At 39.6% G+C, this 21,711-nt stretch overlaps 1 protein-coding gene and 1 long non-coding RNA gene across 4 annotated transcripts in view; one reads left to right on the top strand and one right to left on the bottom strand.

The window, feature by feature from the left end:
* Positions 1 to 11,240, bottom strand: part of RRP15 (ribosomal RNA processing 15 homolog) — a 22,474-nt gene extending 11,234 nt beyond the window's left edge. Inside the window, exons 1-4 of one of the 3 annotated variants that reach the window (XM_086878735.1) lie at positions 10,848 to 11,240; positions 7,301 to 7,575; positions 5,391 to 5,488; positions 4,465 to 4,666 (exon numbers count right to left, since the gene is read on the bottom strand). In XM_086878735.1, coding sequence (XP_086734861.1) covers positions 4,465 to 4,666; positions 5,391 to 5,488; positions 7,301 to 7,575; positions 10,848 to 10,914 — 642 coding nt within the window. In that variant the 5' untranslated portion in view covers positions 10,915 to 11,240. Of the gene's footprint in view, positions 1 to 4,464; positions 4,667 to 5,390; positions 5,489 to 7,300; positions 7,576 to 7,997; positions 8,092 to 10,492 lie in introns of those variants that run through there. The other 2 variants (XM_023922853.2, XM_023922854.2) reach the window with 2 other exon arrangements.
* Positions 10,675 to 21,711, top strand: LOC147655043 (uncharacterized). Its single transcript, XR_015283738.1, has 3 exons — positions 10,675 to 13,165; positions 19,195 to 19,344; positions 19,625 to 21,711. It is a non-coding gene; the product is annotated as an uncharacterized LOC147655043 (long non-coding RNA).

Below are 21,711 nucleotides of genomic sequence, written 5' to 3'. Positions count from 1 at the left end.
AGGAAGTTTCCTGATAAGATTAAAAGAGGTGTCGAATACACCTTACCAAATTTCCAGAAGTCATCTCTGCCTTCATCCACAGTTCAGAAACAATTTCCTAACACAGGCTGAAGCAACTGTTCAGACCATTGTCACTCCAAAGAGGAATATGAATGAAAAGAATTTTTTTTTCACCCTCCCCATTTCTACACTGTGAAAGAAGTGGAAAGAAACATACCATGCTGACGGCCAGTTCTCAAGAAGCTGCAAGGAAAAGATGGCAGTCACTCTCAGTTTTTAAACTGACGTGACTTTTAAGCTGGAAAGCACAATTAATAGCCCCATTTAGCTTAAAAAAAATGGAAGTCCCCATGCCACTCTTTGTATCCCAGCAAGAACAGCAGTCAAAGTCGGAAGCATAATATTCCTCCTGCCCTTGAACAATCTTCCAACTACTGCTTAAAATAAAGTCTTATGAACAGAAGAAAAATCTATAGTAAGCCTGACTCTAATCACTGTCCTTACAAATTATTTACCAGATACTTGGAGCATTTATAAAATATGCTTGAGGTAGAAGGAACTTTTCTGGAAAATCACTTCAAGTCTCATATGACCAATAGCTGCTACAAAATAGCACTTGTATGCTTCTCACTTTCCTTCCCATCAATCAATGATTTTAGAATAGCTACTATTTTGAGACAAACCCACCAATTTTTTTCCAGGTGCCATCACAGCACAGGAAGCAAATTGTAGGTCATGTAGTCAGCCTAGCTTCCAGAAAGATTATCATGAAGAATTTGGATCATGGTTACTGAACTAGAGCAGGAAATCCTGCTCTTACTTTCACCACTGAAATGCTCTGCAACAGATCTGGTACAAAAAAGTTTACAAGTTGAAGCAAAATCATTCTACAAAGTCCTAATTAAAAATGAAAGGTTCATGATTATGCTTGTCATGAAGTGTAACAGTAACCTTCATGCCAGTTGTTTATGTGTCACCAAAAAATGGTTTAAAATACAGTAAAATGCTTTACAGGGAGCAGCACAAATGGTAAGAGAAAAGTCAAGATGCAATTGTCACTGGCACATAGCAAGCAAAGAGAATAACTCTGAATTTCTTTTGAATTCCCTTGTTTTCTTATAATTAAGATTTCAAGACCTCACATAGTTCATTACATTAGCCAACCTATCTGCAACTCTAAGAGAACAGAAACTTCACTCAACCCTGGAAGCAAAGCTACTTCCTAAGAGCACCCTGAAATGTATTAAGGACCTAAAGAAAACAAAAGATTCCTACAAGGAATCTTTTACTGCCACTATGTACTTTTGTACTCATTCTATAGACATAAAAATGACTTCAGCCTCCAGGCTTGAAAGAACATCATTTCTAATATGTTCCCTTTCTAAACCTATAGTTTAATAATGTTTCTTGTAGTGTCTTACAGGCAGATATGACCAACACATTCTGAAATGAAAAGCTGGTGTGTAAGAATTGTGTTGAACAAAATTGAAAGCTCTCATATCTGCCAGTAAAAGATTCCTAGAAAAACCCACCCCAAAACTTAAAAAAAAAAGCCTATCTGAACACAAAAGAGTGGGATTTTACTATTTTTTTTAAAATTGCTACATTTTTCTCCCACATTGCAAGGCTTCAGACAAGGTGGTGAGGGGAGAGAAATTAGATGATCTTACCCAGAGGCAAGCATCATGCACAGTAACTTGGAAAAAAAACAGGAAAAAATATTACACAAGTCAGCTGGCTCAGCAAGGATTAAGAAATACCTTGATAAACAGCAAATGATATGAAAGGCAAAGCTTTTGGCTCCAGCTCAGAAAAGTAATTACTCCCAGCTGGGCACACAGAACTCCAAGGAGGGCTACAGTTTCACAAGAAGGGCACAGTCTTTCCTTCATAGTTATGTTGGTAGATATATGCCAAGTAACATTTAGGCCAATGGCTAAAAGTAAACAAGACTATGAACAATGTCCTAGTGGGGTACAGGTTACCTGTCCTTCCCAGGAATGCATGAAGTTGATGAAAACAGAGAAAAAAATTTAAAAAAGTGGTCATGCTACTCTGAAATCATACTACTGCAGATAGGCCTTTATAGAGCATTAAATTTCTTTTTTTCACACATATATATACTTGGCTAAATAGTCAATCAACAGAGCTTTACAAGAGTTTTCTTCAACCCCTGACATTTGAAAGGAATTGCCAAACTTTGAAAAATATGAAGCAAATTTTGCATTCAAAAACTGCTGCAGAGCAAGAAAATTCTCTCACCCATTCTCAAAATACAGTCAAGTCTCATGTCACAGCATAAGGCTTGAGTAAAAAAAGGTTTGCTTTCACTGGTAAAACTTTCTTCTGCTATTTTTCCTGCTGACTGCTTGTTTTATGTGGGTGGGGTAGTGTTTTTATTGTTCTGGACTGCCTTTTAATTGATGGCAGAGTGCCTGGATTTTGGGATTGGCATCTCCTCCATTGTTTTTGCTGAGATAAATAAATGTATCTTCCCCCTCCCCTTTTTTTAAAAATGAATACACTCTATACTCTTGACTGCTAAAAACAAACCCACAAAACAAACAAACAAACGCTTTTGGATGGCACAAACAATCTGCTGAAATCCTGCTGCAAGGAATTTACTACTGAAAAACCTCATCCAGGCTTCCTACCCTCTGAAACACTCTCAAAGACCAAGAAGCAGAGATACGGCAGTGGAGGCCAGCAGAACTGTTCAGTGGCTAAATATTTGTGTAACTCTGAGAAGGAGAACGAAGAGCAGATTTTGGCCTCAAACTCAAGCCTCAACAACTACCAGGAGGGAAGCTTGCTAAATGAGTAAGATATGTTCTCAAGAGAAAATAAGGCAGATTAGGAACAGCTTGAAAAGGAGTTATTGAAGAGTTTGGTTCAGTATTAAATTGAATGGAGAGTCACTGAAGCAAAGGCAACAAGGGAGAGAGGAAGGGGGGTGGTCTGTCTAGGCAGACATGCAATTAAAAAACCCAAGCAAAAACCCTGATCCTTACCTCAGCTTTTGTGCACAAGCAATGTGAAAGCAGCACCTACATTAATACTCAAACCCAACAGTAACCAGCCAGCATCTAAAGCATCTCCAGAGGTCTTGAATGGAAATATACTGTTACCCATGCTGCCAAAATAAAACTTTTTTTTTTAAGCATAGAAACATTTGCAATCTGTGTTTCCTGACCTAGTAATTCAAAAATTGCCCTGCTACAATGTGACACAAAACAAAGGTCCTAGTTCTTGTTCAGCTATTGATTCATTGCTGACTACAATAGTAATTGGCACTGCCATTGTTCCAATATTCTGCTATTCCAAGGGAGGAAAAACAAACAAACAAACCAAAAAAAGAACCACACACATGTACATTCCCCCCCACCCAAACAAGCAAGCTGGAATTATTTAAGGAGAAATAAAGTGTCAGCACCAAGTTAAATTGTTCTCATTATCCAAAGAATTTAAAAAATACTTCAATATTGCACTTGCATGAAAATTGTATGAGCACTCCATGCCAGGCAGTGTTTCAGCATGTTCCCAAAGTGCACACAAACAAAAAACATATGACAAACTGTTGTCTCCCAACTGATTAAAGTATTTCTTCCTGGCACAGAAAAGCACTTAGTTAACTGCAGTGTGTGTCTGCGCCAGCTGCAGTATTCCACCCACCACCAAGCACAGAGTTCAAACCTGAACACAAATACGCTTCAAGAACATGTAGCTTCTGAAATACGAGAGTGTGCCTGGGCAACTTGTTTTCAACCCTGAGCTACTTGGTGAGCTGAAAGAACTGATGAAGAGTTGGATGAGTCCAACTACACTGTGTCTCAAACACATTTGGAAAAAGGGGAATGTATTTCTTTCCAAAACATCCCAAAAGCAAGGAAGGCACACCAGCCCAACACACACAGAGAATCAGGGAAAGAAAAGCCTACATATAATGTTTAATACATCTCTATTTCTCTCTCTTCTGGTATTCACTTTGTATGGCAAATCCTTCCATTTCAGACACCATAATCACCCAAAGAAAGCAAGTTTGACATGACAAAACCATGGGGACACACAAGTAGTACAGTCTAATACATCATGTAAGGTGAACAGCCCCCAGCTCTTTAACAATTTCAAGCAGCTAACTATAATTGGCCAAATTCCAAATGTCACAATCCACCATAATCTAGCAGTTTGTTCCATGCCTGGTGCAAAATCCAAAGTTTCATAATCTTTTTTTAAACACACAGCTGAACCAAGTAATTTGCATAAAAGGCTTGATGTCTTAGCAGAAGAGCTTCCAGCATTTTGTACTTTGATAGTCAAAAGACAGGGAAAACAGGCTAAGAGCTACTTGTTCCCTTCCAGAAGCGTCAAAATATCCCAACCATTTGGGTCATAGGTTTATGAAAAGCAGGCACATTAACAGAGAAGGTACCTTGTAAGTGTTTTTTTCTCACAGATGAAGCTCACCTGTTTACTTTTTGTGGCCTTTCCAACTGGATTCTTGCCTCCTTTAGCCCCCTCCATGTTTCTAAGAACATCGATGAAATCTCTCTTTGAAACAGAAGACATCAGTTTAGCACGCTTCCTCTCAGAGCTCCCAACCTTCTTCACCTTCTCTTCCATTTTCTTCTGGTGCATCCTGACAGCATTGAATAATTGTACAACACCTCTGGGGCAGGGAAAAAAACAACAAAGCAAATTTTTTAACTCAAGTTCCTTTCACAGAAATGAACCCCCTGCTAAAGGTAATCAATGCAGATGCTTCTAGCTCCCCAAAATGGTTACCTGGAATCTCAATTCGGTTAAGAAGTAACATTTACTACAACATAAAAGACTTCCAATTTTTACACCTCCTTCATACTTATTGCTAGGAACCAGTAACAAACAAATCTACATAAAACTACTTAGACTCTGAAGTAAGCCTGGTAACATGGCACTGAGATCAGTTTCATTCTTGAGCAGGTTTCATCCTTGGGAGCATGCTATTTGTCCTAAAATCAGTTATTAAATTACTCAGGCAAGCTTCTTAATGGCAGCTGAACTTCACAGCCATGAATCTGGTGAATCCTCTGCAGAGAAGCAAAAAACTGGAACAGCAGAAACAACTGTTCTGTATTTTTAAGGCATAAAATTAACAAAATGAGGGGATAGAACATAGCACTTCTGTTAAGCAAACATTAGATTCCCATCTAAGTTTTTACTCTCTCATAAAGCTTCTGAAATCTTTTGCTGAACTTGATACTGTACAATGCAGACCCATCTATAAATCTCTCGGCTCCTGCTAGTCACTTCTTAAGAGTTCAATCTGATTGGAAACAGATCACCTGCACAGGCCTTTTCCTACTCTTCTTGATATACATATATTTAAGGAAAGCATTCAGGAAAACTTTTACCTTGTGGCAATTCTCTGAAGATTTCTTTCCTTCTCTCGGTCTTTGACAACATCTGGCTTCACTCGGCACATCATTTCCCATTCCCGCTTTTTATCGAGCTGCGTTATAAATATTGTTATGTGACACAACATCGACATTTGAGAATGCAGCATGATCTGATAGAGTATATAGCAGGAGAAAAAAAAAGTATCTACAAAGCTCAGTTTGGTTGAAAGTAAGGGGAGCTCCAATATAGGGCTGGACACAAGACATTGACATTGCATTGACACAAGAGCCACGCTCAAATCTCAGAAAGTCACTGCTTCCAGTAACAAAAGTCTACGAGAAAGATGCCTTCACACTGACTGCCTTGAGCACGGGAATTCAAAGACAGCCTTCAAATCGCAGACTTCACAAGCTACTCAGAGAAATTTATACATAGTAAAATCCTGGGTCCATCAGGACAGGCATGTCACATTTTGAGCCTTGGGAATTTGACTTCCTCCTACAGAATTGGTCCCAGTATGGCTTTGTGACCAAAGTGATACTCAGCAAAGAGTGCAACAGGCAGAACTCTAACACAGGAAAAGCACCAAGTATCCACCAGACAACAAGTCATGTGTACAGTATTGGTTCTTGTCTAATTTTTGGAGGCTGTTTCAAAACCAAACTGATCTACTTTTCCATTACCAACAGACACAATACCACCAGCTTTGTTTCTGCTGCAATAGGAGACCACAGTATTTCATGACCTCTGCTTTAGGAGTAAGGTAGTGATATTTTTTTCTTCCCCTCTGAACAATTTAACAGTATTTTAGGCCTGGTGAAGTTCCATTAAATCTGTTTTATGCAAGAAGTCTCTAATGGAATTTCAGAGTCCTTATCTTTATAATTCCAGGCAGACTACTATGAATTTCTCAGTTTATGACCATGTTTTGGCCTTTGATCAAAAGAACTGCCCTATCCTACCTTCCATCAGCAAGAAATCAATGAAAGGAAAATTGCTTTCAAGTTTTACTAAAGTAAACAAGTCACTCTGGGGACCTGTGGCGCATCTCTGTTTTGCAGTATTCTTACATATTTACTGGCTCAGAACAGGTATTTAGGACAACCATAACTGTGAAGATGCTGTACTGAAGCTCTCTGTATTTAAAAGGCAAGCCATGGCCCAACTGCAGCATGTCCCAAACTGTCAGGTGAATAACCTGGTTATCCCACTGAAACAGAACGGGTAGGATGAGACATTAGAATTGTTAACGTATTTCTAGCCTGAAGGTAAATCAGTCAGAGCCTGGAATTAAAAGTTCCACTCAAGGCATAAACAAATTACTTGCCAACATGGCTTTGTTTTCTTCATACCAGCTCCAGAATCAGAAGCAATTTAGATCACTGACATGGTAATAAAAAACTCCAATCAGGAAAATGATTGAGGGGAGCAAACAAAAATGCACAACTGCATCATTGGCTACTGCAGTCTCAACCTAGAGGCCTTGATTTTGGAAGTCACAGCACAATATAAATTGAAGCAGCTTTCTTCTCTTTCTCCCTCTTACTTTTTGTGGTGGAGAACTATTTCAATTTGTAATGCCAACAAAGTGAATTTCACCCCAAATTAACAACACCAATTAGAAAAATCAAGCTTAAAGTAGCTGCTTTCACCCCTTCAAGAAAGAAAACGCCTTAAGCTGACAGACTGGAACACTCCTGCTGCCAAAGTTCAGCCTGCCTGACGACCCAGAAGAAGCAGTAAGGGAAAAAAAAACCTTACACAGCATGACTGAAAAGTAAAAAATTAAGCTACTCAAGATCACTGTGAAGGAGAGACTCCAAAACTGAGCCTCAGTAGAGATTTGGGACAGTGCTCTGAGACTGTCTTGCATGTAAGCCCATCTGACAGTTACTGCACATGGAATACTGCATCTTTTTCTCACCCTCATCTTCTTTTCTTGCCTTTCTTGTTTTTTTCTCTCTCTCTCTTTCTCCAGGCTTTTATTCTTGGCCAAGATGGTGGACTTATTCTGTGGAATCTTTTTGTTGAGCACTTTTGCCATGGCATCTGCCCATCCTGAACTTGGACCATCTTTGGAGCTTGTTGCCTCTTCAGCCACGCTGCCAGGGCCTGCTGCTTCATCTTCATCATCACCATCCAGAGCTTCACCTCCTGAAGAGTAGCTGTCTTCTGGAAGGTCTGAGCTTAACTCAGAACCTAGGGATAAAAAAAGAAAGAAAGAAAAGAAGGGGGGAAAAAAAATCAAGAATTGTTTGTAGTAAGAATCAATCAGCAATGCCATTTGCTCCACATGTAAATGTTATCCAAGTTCAGAGTGAGGAATTACTGTACATATGCTGTTACAATTAGTTCCTCAAGCAGGCACACACCATTATACTGAATTTATTAGAGACTATGCAGTGTAAGTGCTTCTGCACGTCAGTGATGATTTAAAATTATTATAAGAGGCCGGGCTAAAGGGAAAAGGCAGCCTTGGATATTTATTATTAGATTATTGAATATTTTTATGTTTAGGGCTGGTAATTATGGGGGTACAACCTGTCTATTTTCCAGTTTAAAAAGTGTAACTTATGAATAACTATCCACACAAATATGCGTGTATATACATACAAACTCACAGAGAAACTGCAACAGTGACATCTGGTGTTTGAGTGCAAACAGCCACAGGAATTAAACTGAAGCTGGGGGGCATTTCTCACATAACAGCAAAACCTGCTCAGAGAGAACACCACCAGCAAAAGTACAATTACCTAAGTATAATGAACCCAGGGGAGACTGCTTTATGAAATACAGCATCAAGACAGTCATTAGGAAGCTCAAAAGAAAGCAGAGGCACTGAACTTTTCTGGGGTAACTTCTCAAGTTAAACAAACAAAACACCCCCATTTCCTTACCCCTATGAGCCCTTCAAAAAGAAGGAACTGAAGTTACAACACCGAAGTTCAGAATTAAGCAACATTAATTCTACTGAAAACAGCCAAATTGATGGCACAACAAATACATGAAGACTTAGTCCTCATTACTCTGTTCAGTGGGTCAAACTGCAAAAATAGAAGTCTTTAATAGTGCACATGATTAACTAGAATGAAATGGGCTGCAGGCTTAGGGTGTGCTAAAATACGCTCGGTTATTTCACTTCACCACATAATCAAGAGCAGAGCATACACAAGATCCTGCCACCATTAACTACTACTCCACTAATATTTATGCCACATTAAATTTTAAATTAATTATATTATATACAGCTTTCAAGGCTGCAAAATCAAGTGCTGAACAGAAGGAGGCTTGTTTCTGATCCCACCCAACCCCACCAGCAAGGGACTGATTCCCCACTTGACTCACTTTTATCCATCTACCACTCTCAAACTCCTAAAAAAAGAAAATTTGAATTTTAAATCACAGTCCTACTGAGCCAAGTGTTTTACTTTTACTATAGCACTCCTATATCCCATGCAGTACTTCTATCAACCAAACCATTAAGAAAATGAAGCCAGGAGTGCTTTACAAGATCTGTTCTCCATAAAACCATGCAGGCAGCTATTAATGGTATTCCCCATTAATCAACTGTCTATTTAATTACTAAGCAAACATAAACATACACTCTGTTGCCACACTAATTCATTATTCTGCTTTCTCCATGTGCCTGCTTAAACCAGAAAAAAAAATGAACAAAGAACACAGCAAAACAGTGGCATTGAGCAATTTAAAACAAAACCTCTAGTGCCCAGGCATGTTCAGAGTCTTGGGGAGCATTTAGTTATCCTGATGGACAGCAGTAAGAAGTCTATGGTTACAAAACAAACGTGGAAGAGTAATAATTACTGAATACTTGGTCATTATCTCTACCAGTATGACTTCTACTACCACCAAGGTAAACACAGTGGTATGTCATGCCCCACTCAAAATAAATAATGGGGCTGTTTTCCAACAGTCCTTACTATAAACTGGAAATTTAGAAGTGGCAAATTTTCTCAAGACATTCAGTAACTACTTAAAGGCATCCTTTTCTATATTGGTGTGTCTCCACATCCTGAGTTGCGAATAAAAAAAATAAAATAATTCAAACTATTGCCTGTGAAGAAAAAAGTGCATCACCACATCCTAGCTGCTACATGTCAAATTTTCACCCATGGGCTTTGTCCATGCTAGGATGTTGCTACTAAGCTTTTCAACAAGGAATCAACCCCTGCCTGTGATTTTATTTGCACACACAAAAGCTAACAACTACAAAAAGTCCAAACTTGAATGCCCCACACTGCTTAGGACCAACTTTTACAGTCAGCCATAAAAAACAGATCAGACTTATAAAAGGAAGTTTACAAAAGTATGTATCATTTCCTTCACACAACATCTCCTGCCAATAAAATAGGAGAATAATACCAACACAATTTGACTTTCAACAATTACAGAAAAATTAACAAGGTGTCCACTACCAGCCATAATTTATTCTTTAATAAATCACAGTATCAATCAAGCATGAGATAAAGAAGAGGTATTTCAAATTAATTTAAAACAGATTAACTTAATCAGATGTAGGACCTGGGGCCCTATTCTGAATTGAAAAGACTGATATCTGGCATAGATTTAATATAAAAAGTTCTAACTGTTTCTGTGTGAGTGTGTGTTGTGTGTGAAATACATGTACACATCTCTCTGCTTAACTTTTTCAAACTCGCTCAGTGATCAAGGTGTAGGCACACAAGTAAAATACAGCAAACATTCAGCAATGAGGTCTTGAAGAAGTTCCCACACAACGCTACCCTTTGGGTTCAATTTTGACGCTCAAACCAAGCCGAACCAACGCGAGCAAAGGGCCACAACCCTCAATTCTCCGAGAATAAAGAAAAAAAATAAAAAAAGAGATCCCATTACAGGACAGAATTAAGAAGTCATCACAACTGGTTAGGTACACCCTCACAACGCGCAAGGAGGCGAGAACGAGTGGAGAACCGTGCGTTAAGGGTAAATCACTGGAACGAGAGAGTCCCAGAGGTTTCCTTCGGAGAGAAGCAGATCCCGGTCTCGCACAGACACAGAACTCGTGCAGCTCTGCAGAGTCATTCCCTCCCTCCCCCGAGAAAGAGGGCAGGCAGCGAAAGCTGTTTTGGGTTACCTAGGGAATTAAGGAGTTGTTTGCGGTACTCCCCGGGCTGAGAGGGAAAAGCCCAAAGGGTCAGCGCAGGGGGGCAGGAGCAGCCACAGCACCGGGCAGTGCCAGCCATGGGACACGCCGCTGGGGAGCGGCTTCAGCAAGTGAGCGGGCGGGGGTCTGAGCCCCCGATCCCCACGCAGAGCGGCGCCGGCCCAAGGCCCAAGGCCCGGAGCGGGGGGGATGAAGGGCCACGGAGCCACCGGAGGGCTCAGACGGGGCAGAGAGGAAAGGCCTTCAAGGTCAGAGATGGCGCACAGCGGCGGCCGGCCATGCTTCAGAAGAAGAGAGGGGCCCACCCCGTTCCCGCTGGCGTTACCGCTGTCCGTGTCTGTGTCCGCGTCTGCGGCCCCATGCCCATGTGGGCCCGCCACGGCCGCCGCCATCTTGCCCAAGGTCCACCCGGTGCAGCGCTCCGGCCCGGCCCCCAGGCCGCCAACCTGCGTTCCGGCTCCAGAGGTTCCGGGCAGCCGGTCGGCGCTTCCGGGGCGGGAGCGGCGGGGTCGGGGGGCTCGGGCCGGGCAGAAGTGGGCCCCTGGATAAAACCAGCAGGGCTGCCCGGGGCCATCCTGCCCCACAGGCCCTGGCTGCTGCTCCGTCCAACCCTGGGCAGAGCCTTCGGAGGCGCCGTGGTTGGGTCACCCCCACGCAGGCCCCGATCGCGGCCTCCCGGGGCTGCCTGTGCCGGGAAAGCTGCGCTCACCTGGAGCCTGGAAAGTGTCCTGGGAAACGCCCCAGCACAGCAAAGCTCAGGCTGATTGTTCGCTTCCACCGTGGGGAGCCGCTGTGGATGGACGTGGCAACGATAAAAATGAATTAATGCTGTATGTGTATTGGGTGCCTGGTGCGAAAAGGAATTTGAAGGCTCCATGGCAGTGCGGTGTCCCTGAGAAAACTTAGCCATGCTCTTAAACATTGCTTAAAGCCCACGAGGATGGGCTGGGAAAACTTGCAAACTCCAGCTGACGTACTGAAATAACTTTCTCTCAGTGGTGGTATTTGTTAGCACTGGCTGGTCTGAAGAGCAGAACATCCACCGTGTGTAGGGAAACAACATTTCTCCTAATTTAGGTGGGAGAAATTTTAGTAATACTAATTTCTATCACTTCACAACCACTAAACAGGCACTCAGATTTTAGGGGCAGACTGTAACGCTGCCAGTCATCCAATTATTCGATGCATCTGTAAAAAGCACATCTTGAAAACAGCACCACCTATAACACCAGAACTGTAAGAGAAGCAAAGCTTGGGCAACTCGTTACATTTAGGCACTCTAAGCTAAACAAACGAAAGTTAGTTATCAAGAACTGCTGTTCTTGCAGCAATAAAATGTTCTGGGGGGCAGAAGCTCCAGGATTCCTTGGAGCCCCAAAGCAGTGCAGTAGAAATAACCACAGACATTTCCAAGTACATATATGAATATAGGTAACATAGGGAGAAATTGTTACATGTAGTGTAGCCTTCAGTATTTGTCAGGTTTTAAAATCTTAAAAAGGTTGTTTAATTTCTACACCCTATATTTTGTAAGTATTTATTTCGTTGTTGCAACCGTGCACAATAAGCGACCCTCATCTTTACACTTCTCTCATTCCACATTTTTTCCTCAATTATGTGGATTGCAGCCAAGATGGCAAATTTCTTTTCCTGCCTTAGTATCAGGTGGGAAAATCAGCAGTTGGAGAGAGGTCAGGAAATGGTGACAGATATTCTGACATGACTGGGGAAACTGTTCAACAAAGAAAGATTGAAAAGACGAAGTAAGTATGTCTTGGTTAAGTGCTAAGGACAAACAGGATTGGATTTGTTTCTATCATAATCTGTGCTGCTGAGTGGAGCTATCTGGTGCAAATTTCAGTCTAACTCACTGTTACAAGCGAAGAGAAACCTTGTGCCGAAAAACTTGGGCCACTGCTGTGATTTGCAGAGTAACAAGGAAACTATAAACACCCCCATGATGTTTAATGAAGAGGCCCAAGCATTACAGGAGATGTAATTCCTAATGTTTTACTCTGTGGGGCTCAAATCCTACGGTACCCACCTATAATAAGCAGTAACCATTTGGTCAAGTCTGCTGTGTGACGATAAAGACCCTTTCCATGTGCTTGGCGTGATTCATCTCAGAATCACATTGTGTCGGAAGGGACACTGCGAGAAGGAGGTCGTTAAATTGCATAGAAAACAAGCTCTCTCAGCATGGCAATTACAGCCCTCATTTCCTACAATACACACCTTATTGAACATGTCTCACTCGTGGTAGCCTATTTGTCTTGGAAGTATGTCAAAATCTTCAGATTAAGTCCTGTAATAGGTTCCAATAAATGATGGCTCTGAATCTTCTTCCCTCAGACTGAATTAACAAGTCACATCTCCGGGAGTACAATTCTTTCCACCAGCATTATCCCGGAGCATTTGTCAGAAAATTTGTTGCCAAACCTCATTTCAAATGACTGTCATTGTCTCCCATCACTCTGGTCTGAATGTTTTCTATGTTGAAATTGTGGACTGAGGAATGCTGGAGATATAACCAGGCTGCAGAATCATTCCAAACCAGACAAAGCAGCTGTTACATCCCAGTTTATCATTATGAACTGTGGCTGAAGAGCAGCAGAGGCACAAGCTGGCATTCTGTGTGTACAGGTCTGTAATTAAACTTTGGCTAAAGAAACAGTGCACAAAACTTTGACTTGTGGGTGCACCAGGGCAAACATCAGGACAAAATCCAAGCCAATAGTGTAAAAAGGATGGCACAGGAAATTGCAATCCGAATTTTTTTTTCCTAAGATTTTAAATATGTTAATTCTTTTTTTTTTTTTTTTTTTCCTGAAAGTTTAAATATCAATACTGGGATAAAGCTCAGTTGTAGCAGTAACTGCATATTCTTCATTTCAAAAACAGCTATAGCAAATTCATAGAATCATAGAATGGTTTGGTTGAGAGGGAATCTTAATCCAGTTCCAGATCCCTGCCATGGGCAGGGACACCTTCCACTTGACCACGTTGCTGAGAGCTCCATCCAACCTGGCTTTGAATACTTCCAGGGATGGGTCATCCACAGCTTCTCTGGGCAATGTGTGCCAGTGCCTCCCCACCCTCACAGTAGAGAATGTTTTCCTAACATCTCCTCTAAACCTGCCCTGTGCCAGTTTGAAGCCACTATTTCTTGTCCTATCACTACATGCCCTTGTGAAAAGTCCCTCTCCAACTCTCTTCTGAACTGTTTTAGGTAATGAGAGGTCCTATGAGGTCTCCTCAGAGCCTTCTCTTTTCCAGGCTGAATAACCCCAGCTCTCTTGGTGTGTCTTTGTAATAGAACACAAATAAAGACAAGACTTCCCTTCCGTTTCTCTTTGGAGTCCTACAATTCCAGCGTCCTGGTGTGTTCTAGAGTTACAATGAATTTGTAGATCCCAGCAACAAAGTGACTAATTTCTGCTTTAGTCTGGTGTCAGCTTGTCTCTAGGAAAGAAGTTTGCAGGATGTTCTTCTATATACAGGCACAGACTCACAGGGAAATGTGTAGTGGGTTTATGTACATTTCAGAGCAAGGAAATGAGAACAAGGAAATGTGAAAAGGGAACAAGGTCAGAGTAATGTACCTTGTGCTTAAAAAAGGCAGTAAAAGTTCTTCACTACCCTTAGTTGTGGGAAAGTCTCCACAGACTTGTCTCATTCTGTACAAAAGAACTCTTGCCTAGGCAAACAGGGTTACCTTTCCTAAAAATGTTCAATCATGCTGTAGTTCTTGGCTGTGGTCTTCATCTCAGAGTGGAGCCTCTCAGTACCCTGGGTGCAGGCCACCAAAAGCCTTTAAGACAGGACTCCAGTTTTGGCTTAATTGGGTGGGTGTGGAAGTAAATGTAGATACCTGCTGCCTCCAGTAGCCTCTGGATCAAATTCTTCATGTTTAAATCTCAGTAGAATAGAAATGAAAAAATAATATGATAATTACAAATGTAGCCCCTTGTTCTGTGCTAGAAACTGTCACTGTTGGACATGAAATGATTCACACAGAAACAGCTCAATGTGTGATAGAAAAAGAGAGTGATTTATTCTGTCCTTTCAGTATTTATAGATTCTTGACAATGACCAGGGATTGGATAGTTAGGTTACCACCTTCCCAAACACACTGGCCATGAGAAATGTCCATCAAAAGACATTTCTTTAATGGAATGTATAAACATCTATGTTTATAGTTACTTTCCTGGGAAAGTGGCTAGAAACTATGAAAACAAGATCAGAAGGTTTAATTCTCAGGGTGACAAGAAATTCTTAGTGGCATCTGTGAAAATGGAGAATTGTAGCAACCCTCACGTGTTCATGTGTCATTATCCGCAGCTTCCCAAGATCTGAGCCCATATTATCCCAGCTGAACACTAAGTGTTTCGGATATTTCCAGCTGTTTTTTTGTTTTCCAGCTTTCTCCTATGGCTGCTACCACTCTCTTCCTCTTCCCTTTCCTGGGAAGAACAAATTGCCTTGACTCGTACATATCCCCCGAATAATTGCCCTTTCTGTTCCAATGAAGGCTGAATTCCAAGCCAGTATAATAAAGTTTAAAATCGTTGCCACTTTTGTAGGTCATATTCATAGCCTGATTCCTGCACTAAGAGAGATCAATAACACCAGATAGGAGATGAGCATGATAAAGCTCTCCAGTGCCCCAAGATTTAAACATGTTTATTCTCATTTCCATTTCTTTGGTTTAGCTGATGCCATGTTTTCCCCTCAGCTCAGCAGGGTATTTGCAGATGAAGAAAAAAAGAGCAGTTCATAAGTAAATCACAGAATACTGTGCTGTCATATAATAACTACTGCTCTAATCTCATATTCAATAAAACTCATATAAACTGACATTTAATAAATCATAATAAAGTACTACCTGGTCCTCCGCAAATGTTTTACCTCATGAAAGTTCTAGTCCAGCTCCCAGCAAGGTCAGGTGGAAACTTTCTATTTCTTTCCACATGCATTAATTTGATGCTTGAGCCTCACAAATACCAGTGCAGTAGATCTTAATGTTTTTAGGAGGGAGACACAGAGTGGTAAATACAACATTTGCAAACCTTTATGCCTGTAGTTTTAACATAAACCATGTTCATGTTCATTCAGATAAGTCCATGATCATGGACTTTTCCGAATGCTTGTGCAACTGTTAGCTACCTCAGCAATGAGAAACATAGGAAAGACAAGACCTCTTGTGTACATAAAAAAACCCCAAGCTCAGAATCATGGTGTGAAAAATTATTCTAAAAAGACATTGTGAAATCTTGCACACTGAATGCAACAGGTTTGCACCGAAGCTGGATAATCTTAAATCCGTGTTTTCCAACTTAAAGTGCTTGAATTTGAAGCTATCCCTATTATTTGACACAATTTATTCTGCATGCACTTGTTGATTATTATATATCAGCTTTCAACCAATACCACGGTGCCAGTTGAAAAACAGCTTCCTGGTTTAAGAGATATGTAAGTTTATGTGTCACGTTGAGGAGAAATTACTATTTTCTCCCTCATCAATATGAGAAAATGAAAAAGAGATAAAAGAACTTAATTTACCTAATATCCTAACTCCATTCATTCATTTATTCACACTCAATAATCATTCTTATTCCTATATTTCACAGGAATGAATTATGGTAGTGATGTATTACCTGACATCATCAAGTTCAGAACATGAACCGACTGGAATTTCAGGAATTCACGTTATATTTTTTCCATTTTATCAATAACTGCATTGAAAGTGTTGTCTGGAGCTACAATGAGCAACAGAAAAAAAGAGCTTGTCCCCAAAAATGTGGATTTATGTCCTGGTTAGATTTTAAATGTTTAAGGACTTGTCAAGGAGGGCAGGTTGGACAACAAAATGGTCCATGAATATTGTATCCAAATCTTTAAGGCTCTAGGGATGGGTTTTTTTACATTTTAATTATTGTCAGCTATGTTCATCATAGCTGATAATTTTTAAGATTTCTCAGTAATCATTAGTAAAGAGAAGAACAAACTTGCATGTATAAAAAGTCAGAAAAGCTTAGGTAAACTCAGAAACTCAGTCTCCTGCTCTGAGGAATTGCAGAAGAGATTGTGGCTTGAGCCTGTCTGTAGTAGAAGAAAATCCAAATGCCTAATGCCCAAACTGTAATTAAACCTCCAAGTGGGACAAGGGTGCCAGAATAGTGACTTAGCTTGTATGCACTGAGGATTGTGCAGGAACATGAGTTATAAAGCAACAAACTGCAGAGAAAGATAATTCTGTAAGGTGACTAATTGTGAGTCATTTCCTACTGCAGAATAATCTCAGGGAAGTTTATATATATTTTTAGTCAAAAGGTTTATATATTTGTCACCTAAATATTTTTATATTATGCTTAATTATTACTTCAAATAGTAAAATTTTCCAGATCTACTTTGTTCATTATTATAACAATCTTCACAAAACCACTTGAAAGCTCACTGCAGTGATTTCATATTGGCCATAAAAGTCATTATAAAATAGAAATGCAGAAGGGTTTGCCAAAAACAGTATTGCAACTGCAAAGCAAAATCTGTACTGGGAGAATTGAGGAGGATGAGATAATACTCTTGTGCAATGGTGTAAGAGCCAAAGAAAAATTGTGCTAAACTAGCTTAAAGTTTTCATGATATATTTTTTTAAACCCTAAGGCAGGAAAATTCTGGGTTTTAGCTGGACTTGACTTTTACTTCAAACTTGTTTGCACAAGATCAGCAAGTGCATGAGTTCTTGCACTTCACTTAATACCAGATTTTGATACACCTCCCTTCAATACCACCTGACACATAAGTTATCCTACACCAATAGTAAAAAATAACCCCAAACAGCCAAGTAAAATCCAGCTTCAAAAAGCTTCTAAACCCCTCTTCAGCAAGACTTCCATACCTGTGACCTCTCAGCATATAAAATTTCTCCATGAGTTCTTAAAGCCTGCTTACTGAGCCTATGTGTCATTACCTTGATGGAGCTTGAATACACGAGGTGCAGGCACAAGAGCTGTTACTGGGGTGCGCTACTTGCACCCAATTGCTGATGAAAAGCCTTAATTCTTATATCAGCAAATATTCTGTAAAATGATTACATTTTACTTTTTTCCCTCCTGACAACTGAAGCACAATAGGAATTGGTCTCCTAGCTCAGATTTTCAAGTAGTAGTATGCTTTTAGGAACCCAAACTTTCCTAGAAGTAAGGTCACAAGAACACTTTAAATGGACAAAATTAAATTTTGTATTCAGATGTATTGCTGCAAAGTAATTTATTCCTAAAAATCAATTCCTCCCCCTCCTCCACTCTCTTCTCCTCACAGTGAAAATCATCTACAAATCAGTGAATTCAATTAATACTTCTTCAGCTGAATGAGAACTTGGCCAACAGTAGTAGTTAAGACTCATTAAAATGAGGTGAGACCTATCAAGAATCTTTCCAGGCCTGGGATGTATTTAGAGGGACCTAAACTCTTCAGTAAATGTATGTTTAGACTTGTTGAATTAAAATTAAAGGAAGAGGTGGCTCTATCAAGCCAGAAGCCCATTTTGTTAAGAAACTTGCTGGAGAGATTCATCATCCAATCTGTCTTCATCAAATTTTCCTGTGTTCTAACAACAGGCAACCTCCCAAATGACATTGGGATTATATTTCAAAGTGTTTTAGGAGTCTTTAATCTTTAGTAAAAGACAAGTGAATAAATTCCTGATTCCCCCAAAATTCAGTAGCAGATCCTTCACTGTGTTCAGGCAAAATAAACTTACATATCGTATTTCTGTATGTATGTATGCTTTGTATTTTACATTTATGTACAAAACGATAATTACTAGTCATTGTTTGTTAAGTTCATTTTCTTTCCCATACACTTCTAGTAATGTACCTTAATGATGGAATTGCTAATGGACAAACCTATTAGAGAAGTACTCTTTCAGCATTCATCTGGATGCTGACATTAGCTAGACTCAAATTGTTCTTTTTTACTGCAACCCCAACAGAAATTGCAAGTGAAATCCCTGTATTTCATTTGATGCAATGAGTTTGGATGTTTGGAATGTATCTATGGAAATTATTGAAAGAATTTTGAGTCAGATAAAGAAGCTTTACTTTAAAATTTGAAAGTAGTTAGTTCTGTAAATGTTCTTGGGTTTGTTGTGAGAGTAAGTCCTGTGGAATAAATCAGGCTCATGAGGCTGCTGAGCCTCCTTGCCTGAGTGAACCTCTGCATGCTGGGAGGATCTTCATCTGCTCTGCAGGAATGGGGCTGCCTGGGGTCTCATGGTGGCAGCAGGAAAAATGACTTGCCTTTCTAAATAGGGACAAAAATATTTACCTAAATCCTGGATTTGTGAAGAGCCAGAGCAGAGGATTTGTGGTGGTCCTAACCAGTAATTGGACAGAGTGCAGTGTTTTATATAATAGTAACTCTTGAAGTTGCCTGTCTTCATTTCTGGATTTAATTCTGTCTTGTTATTTCCCTTTGGAAAGAAAAAGGTGGTGGTGGTGTGATGTTGGAGAAAGACTAGAAATCTGGCAGAAGGATATACATTTATTTGGGGTTGTTTTTGTGGATTTTGGGGTGGATTGGTTTGGCTTTTTTTTTTTTGTTGAGTTTGGTGGGGTTTTTTTGCATTGTTTGGAGATAATCTGGGTTCTGTCAATCTGATTTTTCAGGTATGATGATTCACAACTCTAGGCAGAGCAAAAAAAAGATGTGTGTGTCCATTGCTACTCAAAACCAGACCCAAGGTTTTGGAACTGTTGATAGCAATAAAAGAAACATACCCATGTCTTAGAAGATAAATGTGAATCCTACATACATGTGTGAGTTTCTAATAAAGCTCTTTCTGCGTTTAGAAGAAAATGTTTCTGTTTATCTTTAATAGAAATCCATTGTATGTAGCTATGTAATGGAATCTCTCTTTTATTTTCATCTGTTAGCTTTTTATTGCAAATAGGGCTCTAAATCTTACTTTAGAAATGAGTATGGCATTATATGTCAGTGCATGTGCAAAGGAAGCCATTAATAATGTTCGTTATGAAAACCTGATCATAAGTGTTTTTAGTCCATTAGCCATTCAGTTTTATTTATGTCCTCTTTCAGGAAGAATTTGAAGCCAGAATTCAAAAGATGAAGTTTGGAAAAGGAGCCACACATGAGGTCATAAAAAGCTGTCACTTTCAGGATGCTAGAAAATTCTTTTCTTTCTGCAAGGTTTTCAATAACCTTTAGAAAGACAAATGAGTATTCATCATGTACTGCTTTGCCATCATTAAATTACAGTGCTTTTAGGAAACAAAACTCTGGCAAAGCAAGCCAAAGTAATCTGCTAATTTCACAATATTAGAATATATCGCACTTCCTTGGGCTGTTTAAATGCACTGCAGGTAGCAGCTCTCTCAGAGTCTTAGTTTCTTCCCTTCAAGGCTTAGATGATGTAACTATTCTCGGCTATCTGTCCTGACTACCAAAGTGTGTAGCTTTCTGATCTTTTTTAGGATAGAAAACTTTTAAAGTAGAATACTGGAAGATGGGTAGCCAGCTTTCCATCTTCATGGACTTACTCTAGCTGACCTGCATTTTTTATATGTATTACTGAAAAAAAATTAGGCCCTAGCTCTAAAATGTCCTGTGGTCCTGTTTTTAGCAGACGCTCTTAGGAACAAAATTTTGTTCTAAAAAGATCTTCAGGAGCCGGATGAAAGCGTAATCATATTGAAAAAGGAAAATACATTTTCCCTCTCAAGTAACCATTCAATTTCTCTTGTATTTCCTTTCTTTCTAAAATACTGTGGTAATTGCATGGTTTTTAAATTAGAACTGTATAAAACTACTATTTTATCTGAAAGTGAAATCACCTTTACCTTTGAGCTTGGAAAAAAATAAAAAAGGTTTCTTATGACTTCCTTGGATATAGTTACTGTCAGCCCCAGAGATTTCCCATGTATGTTTACTGCTTAAATGCATCCCTGAAGCTATGACTTGATCCTGTTGCATTTAGAACTTGTGTTTGGGATTTGAAATGTCAGCAGAGGAGCTGCTCTCAATGCATCACCACTGCCACAGGTAGTGGTGGCTGTGGCAGTCACTTCCAGGAGCTGCTGCTGTTCATATTTCACCAAAGCCTCCGGAAAAGAGGTTGTGTGAGAAATTGTGCAGCGTAAAAAAGGAATGATCTCAGCTAATCTGTCTTCATCTTTGGTTAACATAGTATGAGGCAAGTTGATTGTGTATGATACAAATTATTTCATGATGTATAGGGAGAGTTTTCTTCCTATGATTTGCATTAAAATGCGGTTGTTAACCTGATGTAATAATTTGGCATTCAGTGGTTTTCAATCGCCTAACGCTGAAAGGCTGAAGTGGTTTTTGCATGAAGAATAGGTCGCTAACTTCTGAATTAATTTCTGTAGGAGACAATATGGATGCAATGTTTTTAAAGCTTAATTTAGATTCAAATTAATGTGAAGACAAGCTCCTTGAGTCACCTAGTCTTTCTTGGTGGAATCATTTCTAATTGAATGTTAAGATCAAAGTTTAAGTTTATAAGAAAGAAAAACAAGTGCAGATAAATAGTTATTATCTGACATCCTTATGAAAATTCATGACCTGCTGCTTTATCAGAGACCTTTTAAGAATTCTAATTGTGAAGTATGCATAACTATTAAATGGCTAGAGCACTTCAGTCTCTTGATAAGAAGCGAGTTAAATAATTGTCCTGTTTAACTTGTGCTTGTTAACCTTTAAGGTCAACTAGTTTGAACATACGTTTAATGAAATCCTGGAGCCAGAATTTATGATACTGCTGCTGAATGTTAAATTGGACAATTTACATAAGCAGGACATTAACCTTCTGAGCACTAAATAGCATTTTAGCACTTAGCCGCTGGGGACAATAAGGGACATGTTCTATATATTTGTGATTAGCTTGCCTGGAAACTCTCATGATGACCAATTGGCCTACCAAGTTTAGCAGCATAATTAAATGAATGGACTCAGTCTAAGTAAATTATCAGTGCTGTGTACAGTATATCATTATAGTCCTAAGGAAAAAAAAAAGATATGAATAATTTAATATTACATTACTAATTTATCAATGCTAAGTGACTGTGAGGAGGCTCTTTGTAATTCGTTGTTTTAAATTTGATATTTGATTTACTGCTGGTGTGATTAAACTTGAACCTACTTCA

This window comes from Cyanistes caeruleus, chromosome 2 (assembly GCF_971803275.1).
Source record: "Cyanistes caeruleus chromosome 2, bCyaCae1.hap1.1, whole genome shotgun sequence".
NCBI classification, from domain to species: domain Eukaryota; kingdom Metazoa; phylum Chordata; class Aves; order Passeriformes; family Paridae; genus Cyanistes; species Cyanistes caeruleus.
This window is presented reverse-complemented; position numbering and strand designations above follow the sequence as displayed.